Here is a 16,194-nt window from a genome sequence, read left to right as displayed (position 1 = left end):
GTCATCATCAGTGACTGGAGATGTTCCCTGCTACAAATCTGACTGTGGTTTCACATCCAAGAAAACAAAGGCTTTGAAGTAGGTAAGTCCTCCCCTGACTGACCTGCAGTTTTTAGGCTGTTCAGTTTGAGAGTGAAGCTGCAGCTCTGGAGGAGAAACACTTGGCACCTTGTCATGAAGAAAGCTCATGTGAATGGAGTATTTATGAGAGAAAGCTGCCAAGTCAGCAACTTCACTTACTGCTTTCACAAGCTGTTTTTCCTTTAAAAGAGACCAAAGAACTGGAACAGGCTCCAGGTAAAGCAGAACTAAGGGAATGAAGTAAAGCTGTGTGTTACTCCAACAGGGACTTTATTTGAAGGTGATTAAATGCCTCTGCTGCTGGCCAAAACCTCCAGATGTGTAAGAGCTGCAGCACGGAATGCACCAGTAAGAGATGGGAACAGTAAAATGGACACAGACAAATCAGCTGGGATGGAATGCTGAGGGAGGGTAGCTCATAGGTGCTGTAACAAATTTTATTAAAAGAAGGGAAAAATATTTTTTAAGAGATGTCAGTTAAAATTTAGACATAAAGGTAAGTGCAGAGGTGGGAAACCTGGAAATAAATTGTTTGGGACTTCTGAGGGACAGAAGATTAAATAAATAGGAAAAAAATGGAGAGAAGCTCTTAAAGATGGCTGCAGTGCTCTAGAAAACATCCTTATCCTGTTAGAATGCTATGGTGCTCAGCTTTATGCCTCAATAAATAATCTTCTAGACCATACACAGTTTAGAGGGATAAAACTTTTATTTAAAAAAATTCAAATTTTTCTTGACACAAGTCTTAGTTGAGGTAAGTTAATGTACTAGCTTAGGAAAACAACTTTCAGGATTGGGTTTCATAAGCCATTAACACTCTGTTGCTTGCAGGGCTCCAAGAGCTAGAGGTGCAAATTGTAAAGGAAGTGTCAAGTTTTCCATCCAGCTGACCTCTGCTGCGGAAGAACAGAATTTACACCTTTCAGTTCAAGCCTCTTCCGCTCCTTTGCATCCTTTGTTCCTTTAGTGCTCGGCTCTCTTGCCCTGAGACTCTTCACTCCTCCTCTGTTCCCAAGGTGCAGCTCCAGGAGGTGGCTGAAAGTACCTCATTGGCAATTTGGACAGCGAGGCTTGTGCCAAGTTCAAATGAAAAACAAAACCACCACAATAACAACAAAAGAACCATTGGCAAACTGCCCTTGTTCAACACACAGCTAAAGCCTGAGGGCAGAAAAGCTTCTGCCCTCTCCAGGGCAGCAGCAGGGGCCTCTCATGGCCCTTCACAGTCATCTTCAGCTGCTTTTTTGTATATTCTGAACAACCTGACACAGCATTACCACCTCTGGAAGTACCTGAATTCAAGGTTTAAGCTTTATTTTCTAATATGTAAGTAAATATCCTGAAGAATCTATAGTCTGACCAGCCCCTCCCAAAGCAGATGAAAAGATACCTGACCCACTGGTACCTCAGAAGTGGGGATATTCACAATTTTACTTTCCATATGGTAGAAGTACTAAGTTACAACTTGTACCTGATACCTGAAGTGTGTAAGTAGAACTGCCAGCACTACTACATGGAGCAAGATTTAAGTCAGCTGCTGTGTGGAGTGCCTGCCCACCCCTCTGAGCAGGACTGACACTTTCATCTGCTGAACCTTGATGTGAAAGGACTGAGAACACTCTTCACAGCAGAACTGAAGTAACACTGAAAGCACAGTATTCTCTTTTCCCTGACACCAATAGTGCAGCTTGAAAAGCTGAGTACTGCAGGCCCTTTGTTGCTAACAGCGCATGATCTGACCTGCAGCAGCCCAGTCTGCCTCACTTCATGTCTTGCAGCCAATTCCACCCTAACTCTGCTGTGTGCAGCTTTTTTGCACTCATCTAAACGCACACATTTTTTTCTCCTGTCAATGTATAAATCCCAACAGCCATTCTCTCCTTGTCTGAAATTCTTGTACCCCTGCTACAGAATTCAGGCAGGATGGCTGATCTTTTTGTACTGACAGTGTCAGTATGGGCAATGTTAATTAACTGCAAAATAAGCCTTTATGATTTAAGCTTATTATGGTAGCATAGAGGGCTAATGTAGCACATTGCCACTGAAGGAAAGGCAGTATGATTGTCTAGGCTTTATAAAAATAGGGCTACTCTAACATGATAAAATATATTTAATTTTAATTGAACTTGAGGTAAGAAGCCCATCAGTGAATGTTACTTTTAAATATTCCTTAAATCCAGTAGCACTGCAATCTTTTGACCAGGAATGGGCTTTCTTTTGAGACTGAGCCTATCCAGCTTAGTTGCTCCTTAGAGGAAAAATGTGTAACTTTACATAAGTTCTAAATTCCAAGTCATTTAATTCACACTCTTATTTATCCCATCCCACTCTATGGAGGAGACAGCTTAATTACCACACACTCTTCAATTCTGACTGCCCCAGGTTAAATCTGAAGGCAGGGCCTGCCTGAAGCCCACCCAGAGCCCATCTCCCTTAACCCAGGTGGAGCTCCAGCAGCAGCTGCAGTCTGCAGTGCTTGAGCCAAGCCCCTGCCCTGACTGCCAGTGTCCCCAGGCAGAATTTGGGATGGCCAGGAATCCTGCACATCACAACAGCCCTTGAGTTGGCAGACAGTAAGAGCAGGTTGTCTCTGAGTGTTAGGAGGGCTCTGAGGAATCACAGCTGCCAATCCACAGGGTGAGCTCAGGTTCCAATTCACTGAGACTTGCTCTGGCACAGGCTCTGTGTGAACTGTAGCCAGGGAAGAGTTCAGAGAGGCTCAGGATCACATCCTGCTCTGGCTGTCGGTCTGCCCGAGGCAGCTGTGCATGGCCAACACCGTGCAGCTACTACAGAAAACATATTCCAAGTGACAACACAGAAAACAGCTCAAGAAGTATGAAAATAAGGCACTTAGGTGAGACAGTGAGAGGCTGGCTCCCTGAGGCCAGGCTGGCTCAGGGCTGCCTGCCCAGGGGGATGAACAGTACCGTGCGGGGAGCGGCTGGGCGGGCACTGCCCACGCAGGCTCCTAAGGCAGCATCGTGCACAAGAAGCACAGCAGGACCTTGCTGCTCTAAACACTGTGCTCTGAGTGGCAGAAATACAGCTTTGGTCCATTACCACCCCTAAAACACTTCACAGAGCAGCAGCTTTAAGCAAAGTTAATTCTACACAACATGCGTACCCTGAGACGAGTACAATGAAATACTGACAAAAATCAAGTCTAGAGGAAAAAAGGAAAGGTCTGATGGACTGCTTAAATTAATTTGCCTACACAAATGCTTGTTTCTAGCTTTCTCCGGAGTAACAAATCCAATGTTTCACAATTCTTGTTTAAATGATCCAGTACGAAGTACAATATAGTGGAGTTCAAGTACTATAAAGACAGGGGTTTGTTACCAGATTGTTGTCAAACAGCTGGAAACTCAGCTTTTAACATTACACTTTACAGCAAGAACAAAAAATCCCTTTACTCACTGCTAAAAGACCAAAACCTTCCAGCCTGGGTATGAAAATGAACATCCAAAATACAGAGAGCCACAGCACTGATCAAGTACCCAGTCAAAGACCACTTCTCTGTTGTTAGAGCTGATGGTCACTCGGAGCTTGAAGTTTCCTCCCTCGTTGCTGCAGGGTCCCAACTGCACAACTTCCATGTCAAATGTCACAGTCGAGCCAGAAGTAACAGCAGGCAACTGGTTTGTCATCTCTTTTCCATTTACAAATACTGCCCCTGAAACAGTCAGCAGATCTAACAATATTTCTCATTTTCTGTACAAACTAACATGCAGGACCACATCTATTTTTTGCCAGCAAATAGGGAAGTAACCCTGCTACATTTCTCTTGTCACATGGAACAGGCTGCAATAACTGAGCAGGAAGAGATCTGTGATCTCACCAAGGATTTTTAACTGCACAAGCAGCACATACATGAAAGTTGCTCATACATAATGCAGGGCATCTAAAGAGCCCTGTGGGTTTTGGGAAGGAAAATTCCTGCCTGTATCAGGAATAGTGTGGCCAGCAGGACAGGGGATGTCATCCTTCCCCTGTGCTCAGCACTGGTGAGGGCACACCTGCAGTGCTGTGCCCAGTTCTGGCCCCTCAGTTTGGGAAGGACTTTGGGACACTCCAGTGTGTCCAGAGGAGGCAACGAGGCTGGAGAGGGGCTGGGAACACAAACCCTGTGAGGAACCACTGAGGGAGCTGGGGGTGCTCAGCCTGGAGAAAAGGAGACTCAGGGGTGCCCTCCTCACCCTGCACAGCTCCTGAAAGGTGCTGTGGCCAGGTGGGGTTGGTCTCTCTCACTAGGCAGCACTGACAGAACCAAAGCACACAGTCTGAAGCTGTGCCAAGGGAAATACAGGTTGGATATTAGGAAAAAGTTTTTTATGGAAAGGGTGATAAAGTTCTGGCGTGGCTGCTGGGGAGGTGGTGCAGTCCCCATCCTGGGTGTGTTTAACAAAGCCTGGCTGTGGCACTGGGGGCCAGGGTTTGGCTGAGGGCTTGGGGCTGGGTTGGACTCGACCTCTGAGGTCCTTTCCCAGTGGTGGCTGTGAGCTGTGTGGCTCGGACTCACCGTTGGTGCTGATGCACACGGCCTGGTCCCGCTGCAGCGACTCGTCGCCGTTGCGCTGCTCCACGCACACTCCCAGGCTGTCCCGGCGGTCCGGCTGCCCCACGGTCTCAATCCTAGCAAGCAAAATGTTAAGTCCAAACCTGAAGCTTTCAATCAAAACACACCATGAAATCCAGACAGTCTCTCCAGACCCTGTACTGTGCTCCAGGGTTCTCAACAAATTCACCCAAATTTTTGGGGAGATCCCTGGTGAATGACAAAATTCCTACCAGCTTTCCCGAGAGCTCCACTGAGCAATACTCTCTTAATCTGCACAAAATATGAAGCAAACCTTTGCTTCCTGCAAACTTCCAGTGTTATTTAATACAATTCTCCACTGTCAGAGCTTAGAAATGAGTTTCAAAATGATTTCCAGTTGTCTGAAGCATACAGTACGTTCAGCAGGACCATCAGCTACACCACACTACTGGTCAGCATCATGAGTATGGCAAGATAGCTGTAGCTCCAGCAGGGATTTAATAAGCATGACTGAAATAGGTTTTTTTGACCCTGGCATATTCTGCTGTAATGGGATGAGGATGGGGTGTTGCTTTGGGGGTGTATTTGGTTTGAGCTTTTGTAACAAATCAGCCTGGTGCAAACCAAGCAATGTCTAGAAGAACATTTACATGTCTGGCCTCTGCTGGGGAGACCAGACATGTAAATGTTCTTCTAGGCATTGCTTGGTTTTAGTCTGGGGAGAGAATCTCTGAAAAAAATGCAAAGCAGTTGTGCAAATGACCAGGGACTCAGTTCCTGTGGGCCCCAGCACAGGAGTGAGTCTGCACAATTCATACACTGAAGGGCTGTTCTGGGCTTGAGTCCTTTCTCATGTACTGCCACCTCTCAAAGGTGCTAAATCCTACTTCACAGAGAGCCTGAGTGACTCAGGAAATTCAGATGGTCCTTTCTAAAAAGTAAAGCAGTTGTCATTTTCTTTGCAGCTTGAGAGAAAGAACAGACTGATCCGTGGTTGCTGGCAAACAAAGGAAAACTTCAGCAGAACTTTCAAGAAAAAGCAATTAAAGGGGACAGTGGACTGGCACACAATGGGTTAACTCTTTAGGGGTAAAGATAAAATTGGAACCATGTTTTACTTTTGCACTCCATTAGGTTTTTCAGTCCCCTGGGAATGCCACTAAGACAGCAATAGCCTTGCACTGCAAAGCAAAGGGAAAATGATTACTTGAATCTCCAAGCAGCTTTTTCTTTGGAAGGGATCCACCATCTTTTCCCAAAGCAACTCCAAAGGAGATTTCAAATTCCTTTTAGTGCACAACAAAAATGCTGCACAACAAAACCTTGTCTCTGGCACTGCAGCCCAGACACTGAACCTGGTGACCCCCAGCACTTCCCTTTGCCTCAGAGCACAGAGAGGTCCATCCATGGGGATCACAGGCACTGCCTCAGCTGTCAGCAGAGCTCTGCTGGGCTCCTGACAAACTGTGACCACCACAGGGCATCTGCTGGGTGAGCCCAAACCACTGAGTGCCTGGCCACAAGCACTGTGGCCCCCACAGCACAGAAAGCTTCAGAGAGATGCAGAGCAGGTCACTGGGGAGAGATGTTCCCTTCCCCAAGGGCAGCTTCCTGCAGGCTGCAAGGCAACTTGACCTAAAGCAGTGATGTTTTCCTACAGCTTGGCCAAATGCTTCACCTCAGCACAACTGCCACAGTTTATCTTTAAAATGTGGATACAAAGCCCTGTGTTTATCACAACTTCACTGCTCACTGACAAGCTGTGCCTGGGTCCTGAAAACAGAGAACACAGAGCTGCCTGAGAATAGTAACTTGTGTTCCAGCAGCTGGAGGAAGGCAAGCACCAAGTACTACATCTCCCAGCCCAAGAAAATCTCTCTCTTCCAAACAAGAAGCTACTCTTGGACCTTGGAAGAAGAACAAAACCAATTTTTGAGGTTGTCTTCAGTCTCAAGATTCGTGTCACGATAGTCCTTGTGGACACGTGCCTGCTCGAGCTCTGCCATCCTGAAACAATCTCCTCTTGGAGAGAAGTCCATAACCAAAATGTGAAGCAAAACATTTTCATATGCTACCAATAAAAAATTATAAAAGCACTGGACTGAGAGAGAACCAAGGGAAACCTCAAGGTTCTGCCTTTAATTTCACAGGCACTGCTGAGCCAAGAGAAGTTAAATCTAGCAACAGATTTCAAATGAAAGCTTTAGATCTTTTTATCCATCTCAGACAGGGCAACTGAATACATCCTCACACTACAGCCATCTAAAGTTAACATAATCCATTATCAGGAAGGGATAAATGAAACACCATGGAAGAAGTCATGAAAGTATCATGAACAGCCCTTTTCAATTGTCTGTGGGGGCTGCCTGCTGTACAGCAAGTAGTTTCATTTAACCAGGGAAAAGATTAAACAAAGCTTCAGAGTCTCTGAGGTCTGTAATCACAACTGACATATCCACAAGGACATTCCTCATACCCTGTTAAACAGCATCATCTCAGGGATAGGATGACAGGCAGCAAAGCTGCCAAGGTTTTTAATCATGTTCTGTGTCAAATGGAAAGCTTGAAATTCACAAGATCCCTTCACTCTGGATCTTCCAATGCCAGTTTCAAGCAGTAGTCTGACCAGCACTAATTATCTCAAATGTTAAAGGCATTGTTGCCAGACTGTCATCCCAACAGCACATCAGTGTTTTCATGTCCAAAGTCTTCAGAGCCAGTGATTAGTCTGGGAAGGAAAGTCTGGGAAGGAAAGCACCCCTGACCCAAGGTTAAAAGGAACTAGAGGCAAAGCTCCACTGACTTCAGCCAGTAACAGCTGCTACAAAACATCAGGAAGTTCAACATTCCACAGATCTGCTCAGCATGAGCTATATTTTACCATCCCTCAGGAGTTCACTCACTTTTATATAAGTGCAGGCCCTACAAAAACATCAGGTGTTTTCCTACAAAGCCAGGAAGCAGAGCTAAAGGAAGGTCAGATGTCACACAGAGGCACTACCTTGACTGGAGCTGAGCTGATTTACAACTCCAACATGCCTCAGGTTTACACACAGCCCAGATGTGACAGCTCACAGGGGGTGCACCAGCCACCAGCCACCCAAAAGGGACTTGCCTGAATGTCAATGTCTGCCCACAGAAATAAGTGGGAGCTTTGGAGTAGAGCACACCACAGGACTGAGAATCGTTCCGCAGTGCAATGTTTCTTCGGCTGCTCAGGCTGTAACCCTCCAGACCAGCTGTCCATTCTTCAAAGGAAACAAACAAAAAAGCAAGAAAACTGTGAACCTCAACTTGGTCCTGCTTGTGCAAAATCAAGCCAGTCCCAATGTCTACTCAGTCCACCTCATGCAACTCAAGCTATGTTAAAAACAGGCTGGTTTTGCCTTTTTCTTATGGAGAGATTTGTTTTTCAAATAAATTGTAATTACAAAAAGTATTTTCCAACTCAGAGTTCACCAGGAGTTCACTCTTTGCTACAATCCCTGCCAAGTCTTATTGTAAGAAAAGGAAAGCCTTCATTACCCACTGCGCTTAGAAATTTGTAAGTGAAGAGAAAATTTAAGTTTTCCTTTTTCCATGCTAAGAGCTTGTTATGAGCTGTAGGTCGACAAAAATCCTTATGGTGAGGGAGTAGAAAAAAAAAATGCTTTTTTTCTGGCTCACATGCTTTCCAAGGCTAAGGAAGCAGTGAGCCACCTGTGAAAGGTTCACTGAGCCAAGAACGCTGCAGGACAGAGGGACAGCTCAGACACGTCTGTGGAGCTAGTCCAATATTCTGTCTGGTTATGATTCTGGGTACTCAGCTTCACAGCTTTGTTGCAGAGAATATGAACAAAATATACAAATACAGAAAGTCATAATCCAACTCTAGAAAAACCACTGTAGGGTTGATTTCCTGGTGTCTGGAGCGTATTTCTGGGACAGGAAGAAATGACAGACCTGCAGACTGAATTGAGCCTTTCACATCCCTGGTAAATTCCTCTCACTGCCAGGCTATTATATGTGCATTCATTAAATTGCAAGTTTAGTGACATTTAATGCCAGCCCCTCCCAGAGCCCATCCCTTGAGGCCGGGCAGTACCGTGGGGCACCAGCGAGGTGCGGCCGCTCTGGGGCACGCTCCAGGGGCTCCACTCCTGCCGCCCGTCCCCGCGGGCGCACACCCGGAACTGGTAATCCACGTGGGGGTCCAGCTGCAGCACCAGGAACTCTGGCTCCGAGCCCACGTACACGTCCTCGAAGGGCCCCGCGGGGCTGCGGCGGCACTGCAGCCGGTAGTCCTGGGCTGTGAAATCCTCATCCACCTGCAGAAACACAGGAGCCCCCCGGTTCCCCTTGTTGGGAAGGATGAAGGTTTGTCAAGAAAGTCTCACAGATGCTTAGCAGAAAGATTTTTGAATGTAGAAGGTGAGGAAGGAATAGAGATGGAAGCAAGTTTTGATATAGAAGAAAAGAATTGCTGAGCCAGTCTTGCTGGATAACCAAGGAGGCAAAGGGTATGTGAGTTAGAAGGGGGTTTTTATGACTCAGAACAAAGGATAAACCCGCCTCAAACAAGATGTTTTTACCAAGCAGAAAGATAGCACAGGCAAACAAGTCAGCAAATGTTGCAAGTAGAAAAAAGGTCTCAGAATTTTCCACTGCAAAAAGACTGAAAAACAACTTCTAGCTTAAACTGTAATGTACTAACATTTAGTGACTGGAGAATACTAACATGAATATGGTAATTGTATTAGTTATGATAGGCTATAGATAAAAGTTAAGGTATAGATTGGTTCTACTGTATTAAGATGCTCAGCAAAGAAAAGTACATAATGCATTTGTAACCTAAACTAAGGGTCTCCAGGCCAGCTGCAGCTGACAGCTCTAGGCACAGGCTCTGTTGCCCACAACCCTGGACTGCTGTAACCTCTTGCATGTAATACACTGCATTTTGGAAGAGCAGCCTGGAGTCCCACATCTCTCATTCAGGCTCTCACATCCCCTCCCCTGCAGGGGCACACGGCAGGTGAGCACACTCACGAGTACTTCAGAGCAGAAAATGTGCCGTGCAGAAAGTGACAGCAGTGTCTGAACCAACAGATGTATCAGAATTATTACAGTTAGAAAATATCTAGAGAAGAAGAAACATTGAACAGAAGGCTGTTCATTCTAGCAGAGATATAAAAAGATCCTTCAGCCAAAAAGCTGAAAACAACTTTGCAGAAGAAATTCTGTGCCAGTTTTTAACAGCAAGGGAAAAATTAGTGCTGTCCTTCATAAACTGTTCCAGGGAATGATTTCCAGTTCTTTGATATCTCTAAGTCAAAAGATATTTACACACACACCCCCTCAAAAAAAACCCCCTTCCATTATCCCCCAGGCACAACCAAATTCAGGGAACTCCTGCACAGCACAGAAAACCAGACCCCACCTGAGAGCAGTGCTATGGTTTAACAACCTGAGTCCACATCCTTCAGGGTGGCAGCAAGGACTGGCTGTTGCCAGAACAACAAAGGTTTGTTTGATGCTGCCAAGGAGCAGAGAGCTGTCCAACAACAACTAAACCACATCAGACCACAGCAGTGGTTTTTGTGTGTTGAAGAGAAAGGGCACTGGAGTAGCTAATAGAATAATATTTTCTTTTTCTACCCACTGCATCTCCCTGGGAACACAAATGTGTTTAGGGGTAAAAGCAAAACAGAGCAGGTCCAGCCTCATGCTGGGTCTGCTAAATCAAGTGTCACTGCAGGCAGACACAAACCCCAGCACCAGCCACACACCATCACTGCACTACCTTGTCTTTAAATGACACCATTACCAAAAAAACCTCTTCTCAAGTTCTTAACTCCACCCTGGAGTGGACTAGTCCTTGGAAGGTAGTAGAGAGTTCAGCAAGAAAGTGGATTGTTTGGGTTTTTTTAGAAAAAACTCAAGTCTAAAGGAATTTCACACAGGATATTTTACCTACCTTACACCATCTGACTAAAATACCTCCAGGCTTTTCCACAAACTCCTCCAGCTGTACAGGTGGGCGGGATGCCACAGTTCCATGTCTGAATATTTGATTTTTCAATATAGTAAGGAGGCAGTCATCCAGCTGGGCAGATAAACAAGGCACGTCAACCAAGGAGGGCACTTCTGGTAAGCTGAGAAAGGAAAGTTTGCTGTAATGAGAGGGGCCAGCTTCCACAAATTCATATTTCATCCATACACTTGAATCTGTGCAGATTTGCAAAGAGAGAACAGCTGCAGGAATTGGCACGTGCACTCCAAACTTAAAAGACTCAGAAAACATTGTGTTTCAGCCCTAACCAGACTGTTTGTCAGCAAATACTCTGAAACACAGGCTGTTCTGCAGGCAGTGGCTGCACCCTTCACAAATAAACAGCATATATTTCCACAGAACACATGGAGGGTGAAAACCCCCTCCATTCTGTGAGTGCCAGCCCCAAAGAAAGTCTGAGAAACAAACAGGACAGCAGCACCTCAAATTAATTTTTCGAGGCAACGGAGCAGAAAGCTTTTGTTTCAAAGGAGAAAAGATCCCCTGAAAATAAGGGCACAAGTGGCACTGCCTCAGACCACCTCAGAATGTTGGTGTCTTACCTATCTAGCTGAATATGTAAAGCTTTTTTTGTAAAGTTGCAAAGTTTCTCATTCTGTTGTCCCACATCTCCATCAACTGCACTCTCTCCTGCAACCAAACAGTAAAAATATTTCTAATGAGACAACATCCACAGAAGGCATTCTTTGCTTCAAAGAATAACCAGTCCTGACATGAACAACCAATTAAATGTGAAGCACTCTCAGCACTTTCGCTAGTCTTAGCTAGAAAATGCAATTATAGGTAATAATATAAAGCCTATCTAGCAACTTTTGAAGCTCTGAAAGCTACCTGCAGACACACCCATAACAGATGTAATAATTTGCCTCAGGTCTCAGACAGAAGTAGAACTGGGGTCAGATGACAAAAAAACAGGGTTATTAATCCCTTTCTCCACTAATTTTAAATGAAGAAAAAAGCAAAGCACATTCACTGATCAGAAAATAAAAAAGCAGGCGCTTAAAAGCAAGAAATAATGTCAATCATTGTTCTGTTTGCCACAATCAAAATGGTACTATTGTCACAATGAAGGAAATCATCTAATCCATGCAATAATGTGTGGAGATAAATACAAACACTTTCCTAAGCTTTCCATATAAAGCAGCATCACACACTTCATCTTACAGAGACATATGCTCCAGTCTCCTTCTGCTGACTTTAGGGTAATTTACAACTTCAGCAAGCTCAGTCCTTTTCCAAGTGGAGGATTACACACGTTACAAATCTCTGAAGGAAAGCACACGTCATAATTGGCAGCAGAAGATTTAATAAGAACAGAGGCTTAACTCCTCTGTGCCTCAGCTGCAGCCTGTGCTGGTCCTGCCCACGGCCCTGGGTGATGCTGCTGCTCAGAGCACCGGGGAATGGGAACTGCAGCGAGTCAGCTTCTCATCAGATCCCACAGAACTTCACACAAAAAACTTCTGCCACCACGCTGATTCAGTAACCTGAGACTTAAAATCAAGGTGAACACCAGCTGTCCCAGAGCTCTGGTGGTAGAAAAAACCCCAGCAAATGAATCCTTAAACACGGTCACTGCTCCTGTGAGCTCCCAGCCAGCACAGAGCTCAGGGCTCAGGAGGAATTGGGAGCTTTCCCACCCCTGGGACACAGCTCAATGTGCCTGAGCTCCCAGAACTGAGCTCATGCTGAAAGAAAGTTAAAGTTGAGACATGAGAACAATGCAAGGAAACTGCCAACACACTCATGGCTCAGACATGCTCCCAGTAGGTTCTCCAGCCTGGGGAAAACAGGCAAGAGTGACATTCCTTTCTGCCGAGGTATTTAGCATCAGCAGGGTATAGTCTGGCCCTTACAGTAATATTCCACATGTCCATTTTTGTTTGCCTCATCTTCAGACTTTTTAGAGAAATTTTCCCCATACAGTGGCCATTTGATTCCTCATGTTCCCCACCAACAGCAAACATAATCACACTCAGGGGACAATGTGTTTATTTCAGCAAGACAGACATAATCTACTGCACCAAAACAGACACTTTGCTATAGTGGTATCCACAATTCAAAGTAGCCCGATATATTTTTCTGTCTACCCTGGAAAGGTAAGAATGTCTCTGCAGTGAAATTATTATCAAACAGGTACCTCCTGCCCTCCAGGAGAGGCTACACTGACATATGTACACCCTTGGATTGGAGTGAAATGCTGAAATACAGATTTGTAGGAGATAATAATGATCAGCTCTTCACCACATCTACTCAATTCTTAACATTTAGTTTGAGCCAAGCACAGTGATGATAATGGGAATATTCCAGACCTCCGACAGAGCACAGTGGAAGGCAGAGCTCAGGCTCAGCAGCAGGTCCTGCCTCACCTTCCCGGAGCAGATCATCGGCCGTGCTGACCCCGTGCTCGATCAGCTTCTGGCACTCATCCAGGGGCTTGATGCTCTCCTGCTCTATGACATCCACCTCCTGCAGCAGGGACATCAGTCGCTCGTCCAGCAGCTTCTTCAGGGTCCCTTTCAAATCGCTGAAGTGCTGCTCAAGCACATCTCTGGTCAATGTTGCACTATCTTTGATCTGAATTCAGGTAACAGGAAAGAAGGATTCAGGGTAAAGGGAAAGGCCATGCACATCTTTTATTTTTCTGAAGCATCTCATCCACACTTGCTGCAGAAAAGCTGCAAGTGGAGTCTGCTTTAAAAAATGACCACTGGCAGTTAACAAACTAGTGAAGTCATTTTTAGTACATGTACAGCAGGGAGGGAGGCAAAGAAACCAGCCTGGACCAGGGGAAGAGCATATTAACTAAGCAAAATACAACTTGGGTTATGAGTGCTTCAATCAAGGAATTTTTCTCATCAGAAAAATCCAAATGCTCTGTAGATCTCCTCCCTGCTGCCCCTCAAAAAAGCCCCACTGCTGTAATCCTACTTAAAAACCACTCTGCCATCCTCTGGTAATCTTCCTTGCAAACAAAAACCTACCAGACTTTTAGAAAATTATCTAGGAGCACTTTTCCAAGTGCTATCACTTCACTGGATTTTTAAATCCTCATAAAACTGCTTTCTTTTAAATTTTGTTCAAACAACTACTCTTGGTGGCCGGACAGGGTGAACAGCAAGTTCTGATTCCGGAAGAACCCGACCACAGAAGATTCTACAAGTGCTCATTAAAATGTCTGCAAACTTGCTGAATCTGGCTTTTAGGGAAGGAAACACACTTGAACATCCCCGAGCTAAAGATGCAAAAATCAGAAGTAAACATCTCCCTGTGAACAACTTTTCTAAGTCACGCACACAAGGAAATGCTGCAACACGCTGACAGCCTTACACACAATTTCTAGATCTTTAGAAGTACAGACAACCAACACAGGAAGTTCTCTGGTCAGGTAAAATAAATTTCCTCTCCACCAAATACTCATGAAGCTCTGCAGCTGCCACACAGCTCTGTTTCCCTTTTCTTGTAAGTTCAATGCTTGAGGAAAAAAAAGGAAGTATTTAGCTTTGTGAAGGGGTGGGGCAAAGGAAGACAGAACACTCACTTCTCCAAGCATTCTACCTCCATTACAGACAGATACAAATTCAGCAGCTCAGCCCCAGAATTAGACACTGCTCATCATGCAAAAGAGGAAATGCAAGTCCCTGAACACACAGAGCTCTGTGAAGTTTGAGGAAAATCACATCCCACTGGTCCAAAGGAAGAGGATGGAACGCTGAGTGATCCAGTCCCATCACATCAGCCAACCAGTCCTCAAAAAATAAAACTGCCACTATAGAAACCCCAGTCTAGCACACTCAGCACTTTGGGAACACAGGGAGCTCTGGGATGTGCACAAAACAGAAAGTGGTGCTGAAGATGGAAAGAGAGAAAACAGAAACATGGAAAGAGAGAAAACAGAAACAGCACACAGCAAGGGAATTGTCCCCAGGAGCAAAAGGAAAGGTGAGCTAACTACACACTCACTGCACAAAGGCACATGGAACTCTCACTGCCCTTGGAACTGCCAAGCAACACTTTGAGATGACAAGGTTTGGATGAAAGGCAGCCACGAACAATTCATTTTCTTAAGCAGCCTGTGGTTTCAGTGCTGCCTAATTAAATGTCTAATGATCAGCCCCACGCTCAGGGAGCAGGACACTCACCCAGCACATTCTCAGCAGGTTTCTGCACTAACAAAAACCACCAGGCCACCACGGAAACGCTCTCTAAGTTTGGCTTTGTTTGGGTTTTTATTCACCCCCGGCAGAGCTGACTCAAAGGCAGCACGGCACGGCCTGCAGTGCGCCCCTGCCCGTGCTGAGGCCGAGCAGAGCAGCCAGCCGGCCCGGCGGCTCTGCTGCCCACGCTGCCCATGCCCCGGCATCCCCCGCCCGGCGCGGACAAACCGGCCAGCCCGGAGCGCCGCAGCCCGACCGCGGGACGTGCGCCGGGCACGGCGGAGCATGGGCCCGCGGGCAGGGGTGCCACGGGCACCACACGCCCTGCTAGACCAGAGCTCTGGAAAACGAACTCTTCGAGAGATTTACTCTTGCCTGGGGAAGCTCCCTCTGGTCCCACAGAATGAAGCTCGGCTCGGCAGCAGAGCTCGGCTGTCCTCCCACACGCCGCACATCTGCCGTGCCCACAGCTCCCCGGGACACCCCGAGGCCGCCGGGCTCCCGGGGCTCTCACCGCCCCCTCAGGGAGGCTCGCCCGCCTCCACGGCCCCACAGCCGAGCCCCATCCCGGCGGACAGGACCCCCGCACGGCAGCGGCCGCGGCCGCCGCCCGCAGCGGGTCCCGAGTGCGGCCGGCCCCGCGGCACCGGGCAGCGCAGCGCGGCGGGGCTCCGGCCGCTCCTCCCGGCCAGCTCCGGAGAGCCGCTCCCGGCCCGCCTCCCCACCTGCTCCCGCGCCTGGTGCAGCCCGCGCAGCCGCTGCTGCAGCTCCCGCCGGTAGCTCCGCGCCGCCTCGATGCTCTCCCGAGCCTCCTGCAAGAGCAGCCGCACCTCGGCCTCGGCGGCGGCGGCGGCCTCCATGGGCAGCCGCGGCGGCAGCGAGGCGGCGGCGGGCGGGGCGGCGCCTCGGCCCGGAAGGGCCGCGCATCCGCGGGGCGGGGCGGGAAGCGCGGCGGGAGCGGGAGCGGGAGGCGGCCCCGGGCCGCGGGCCGGCGGGCGGTGACGTCAGCGACTCGTGACGTCAGCGAATCGTGACGCCAGCGGCGGGAAGGGCACGCGCTAGCCGCGTGACGTCACAGCCGCGGCGGGAAAACCCGGCTGACAGCGGCGAAGGCGGGAGACGGGGCGTGGCCTCGGCTGGGGAGGGGGCGGGGCGACCGCCCTCCGGTCCGTCCGCGTTCACGTGACCCGGACGGCGGGCGGCTGTTGGGCAGCGGGCGCGGGTCACGTGGGAGCCCCGCCCCTCGCCTTCCGCGCGGAGGATCCGAATCTGGCGCCGCGCGCGCTTTTACCGCCCGCCCGCCCGCCCGGCGCGCGCGCCCTGCGGCGGCGCCATCGGGGCCATGGCGGCGGCGCGCGCCCCGCGCC

General features: G+C 47.9%; 1 protein-coding gene across 2 annotated transcripts; it reads right to left on the bottom strand.

The window, feature by feature from the left end:
* Positions 1-771: 771 nt before the first annotated feature.
* CRLF3 (cytokine receptor like factor 3) lies at positions 772-15,773 on the bottom strand. Of its 2 annotated transcripts, none has more exons than XM_064395950.1 (8): positions 15,553-15,773; positions 13,040-13,247; positions 11,213-11,300; positions 10,575-10,752; positions 8,706-8,928; positions 7,737-7,869; positions 4,604-4,716; positions 772-3,757 (listed from the first exon to the last, which is right to left on the bottom strand). In XM_064395950.1, the coding sequence occupies exons 1-8, from the start codon at positions 15,685-15,687 to the stop codon at positions 3,504-3,506; spliced, it is 1,332 nt and encodes a 443-aa protein (XP_064252020.1). In that variant the 5' UTR covers positions 15,688-15,773; the 3' UTR covers positions 772-3,503. The 2 variants fall into 2 exon arrangements, with proteins under 2 accessions (XP_064252020.1, XP_064252021.1); XM_064395951.1 differs by lacking the exon at positions 15,553-15,773 and adding an exon at positions 15,203-15,420.
* Positions 15,774-16,194: the final 421 nt, after the last annotated feature.

Source organism: Passer domesticus, chromosome 20 (assembly GCF_036417665.1).
Source record: "Passer domesticus isolate bPasDom1 chromosome 20, bPasDom1.hap1, whole genome shotgun sequence".
Taxonomy (NCBI): Eukaryota; Metazoa; Chordata; class Aves; order Passeriformes; family Passeridae; genus Passer; species Passer domesticus.
Note: the sequence above shows the minus strand (reverse complement) of the source record. Positions and strands in the feature narration are given on the sequence as shown.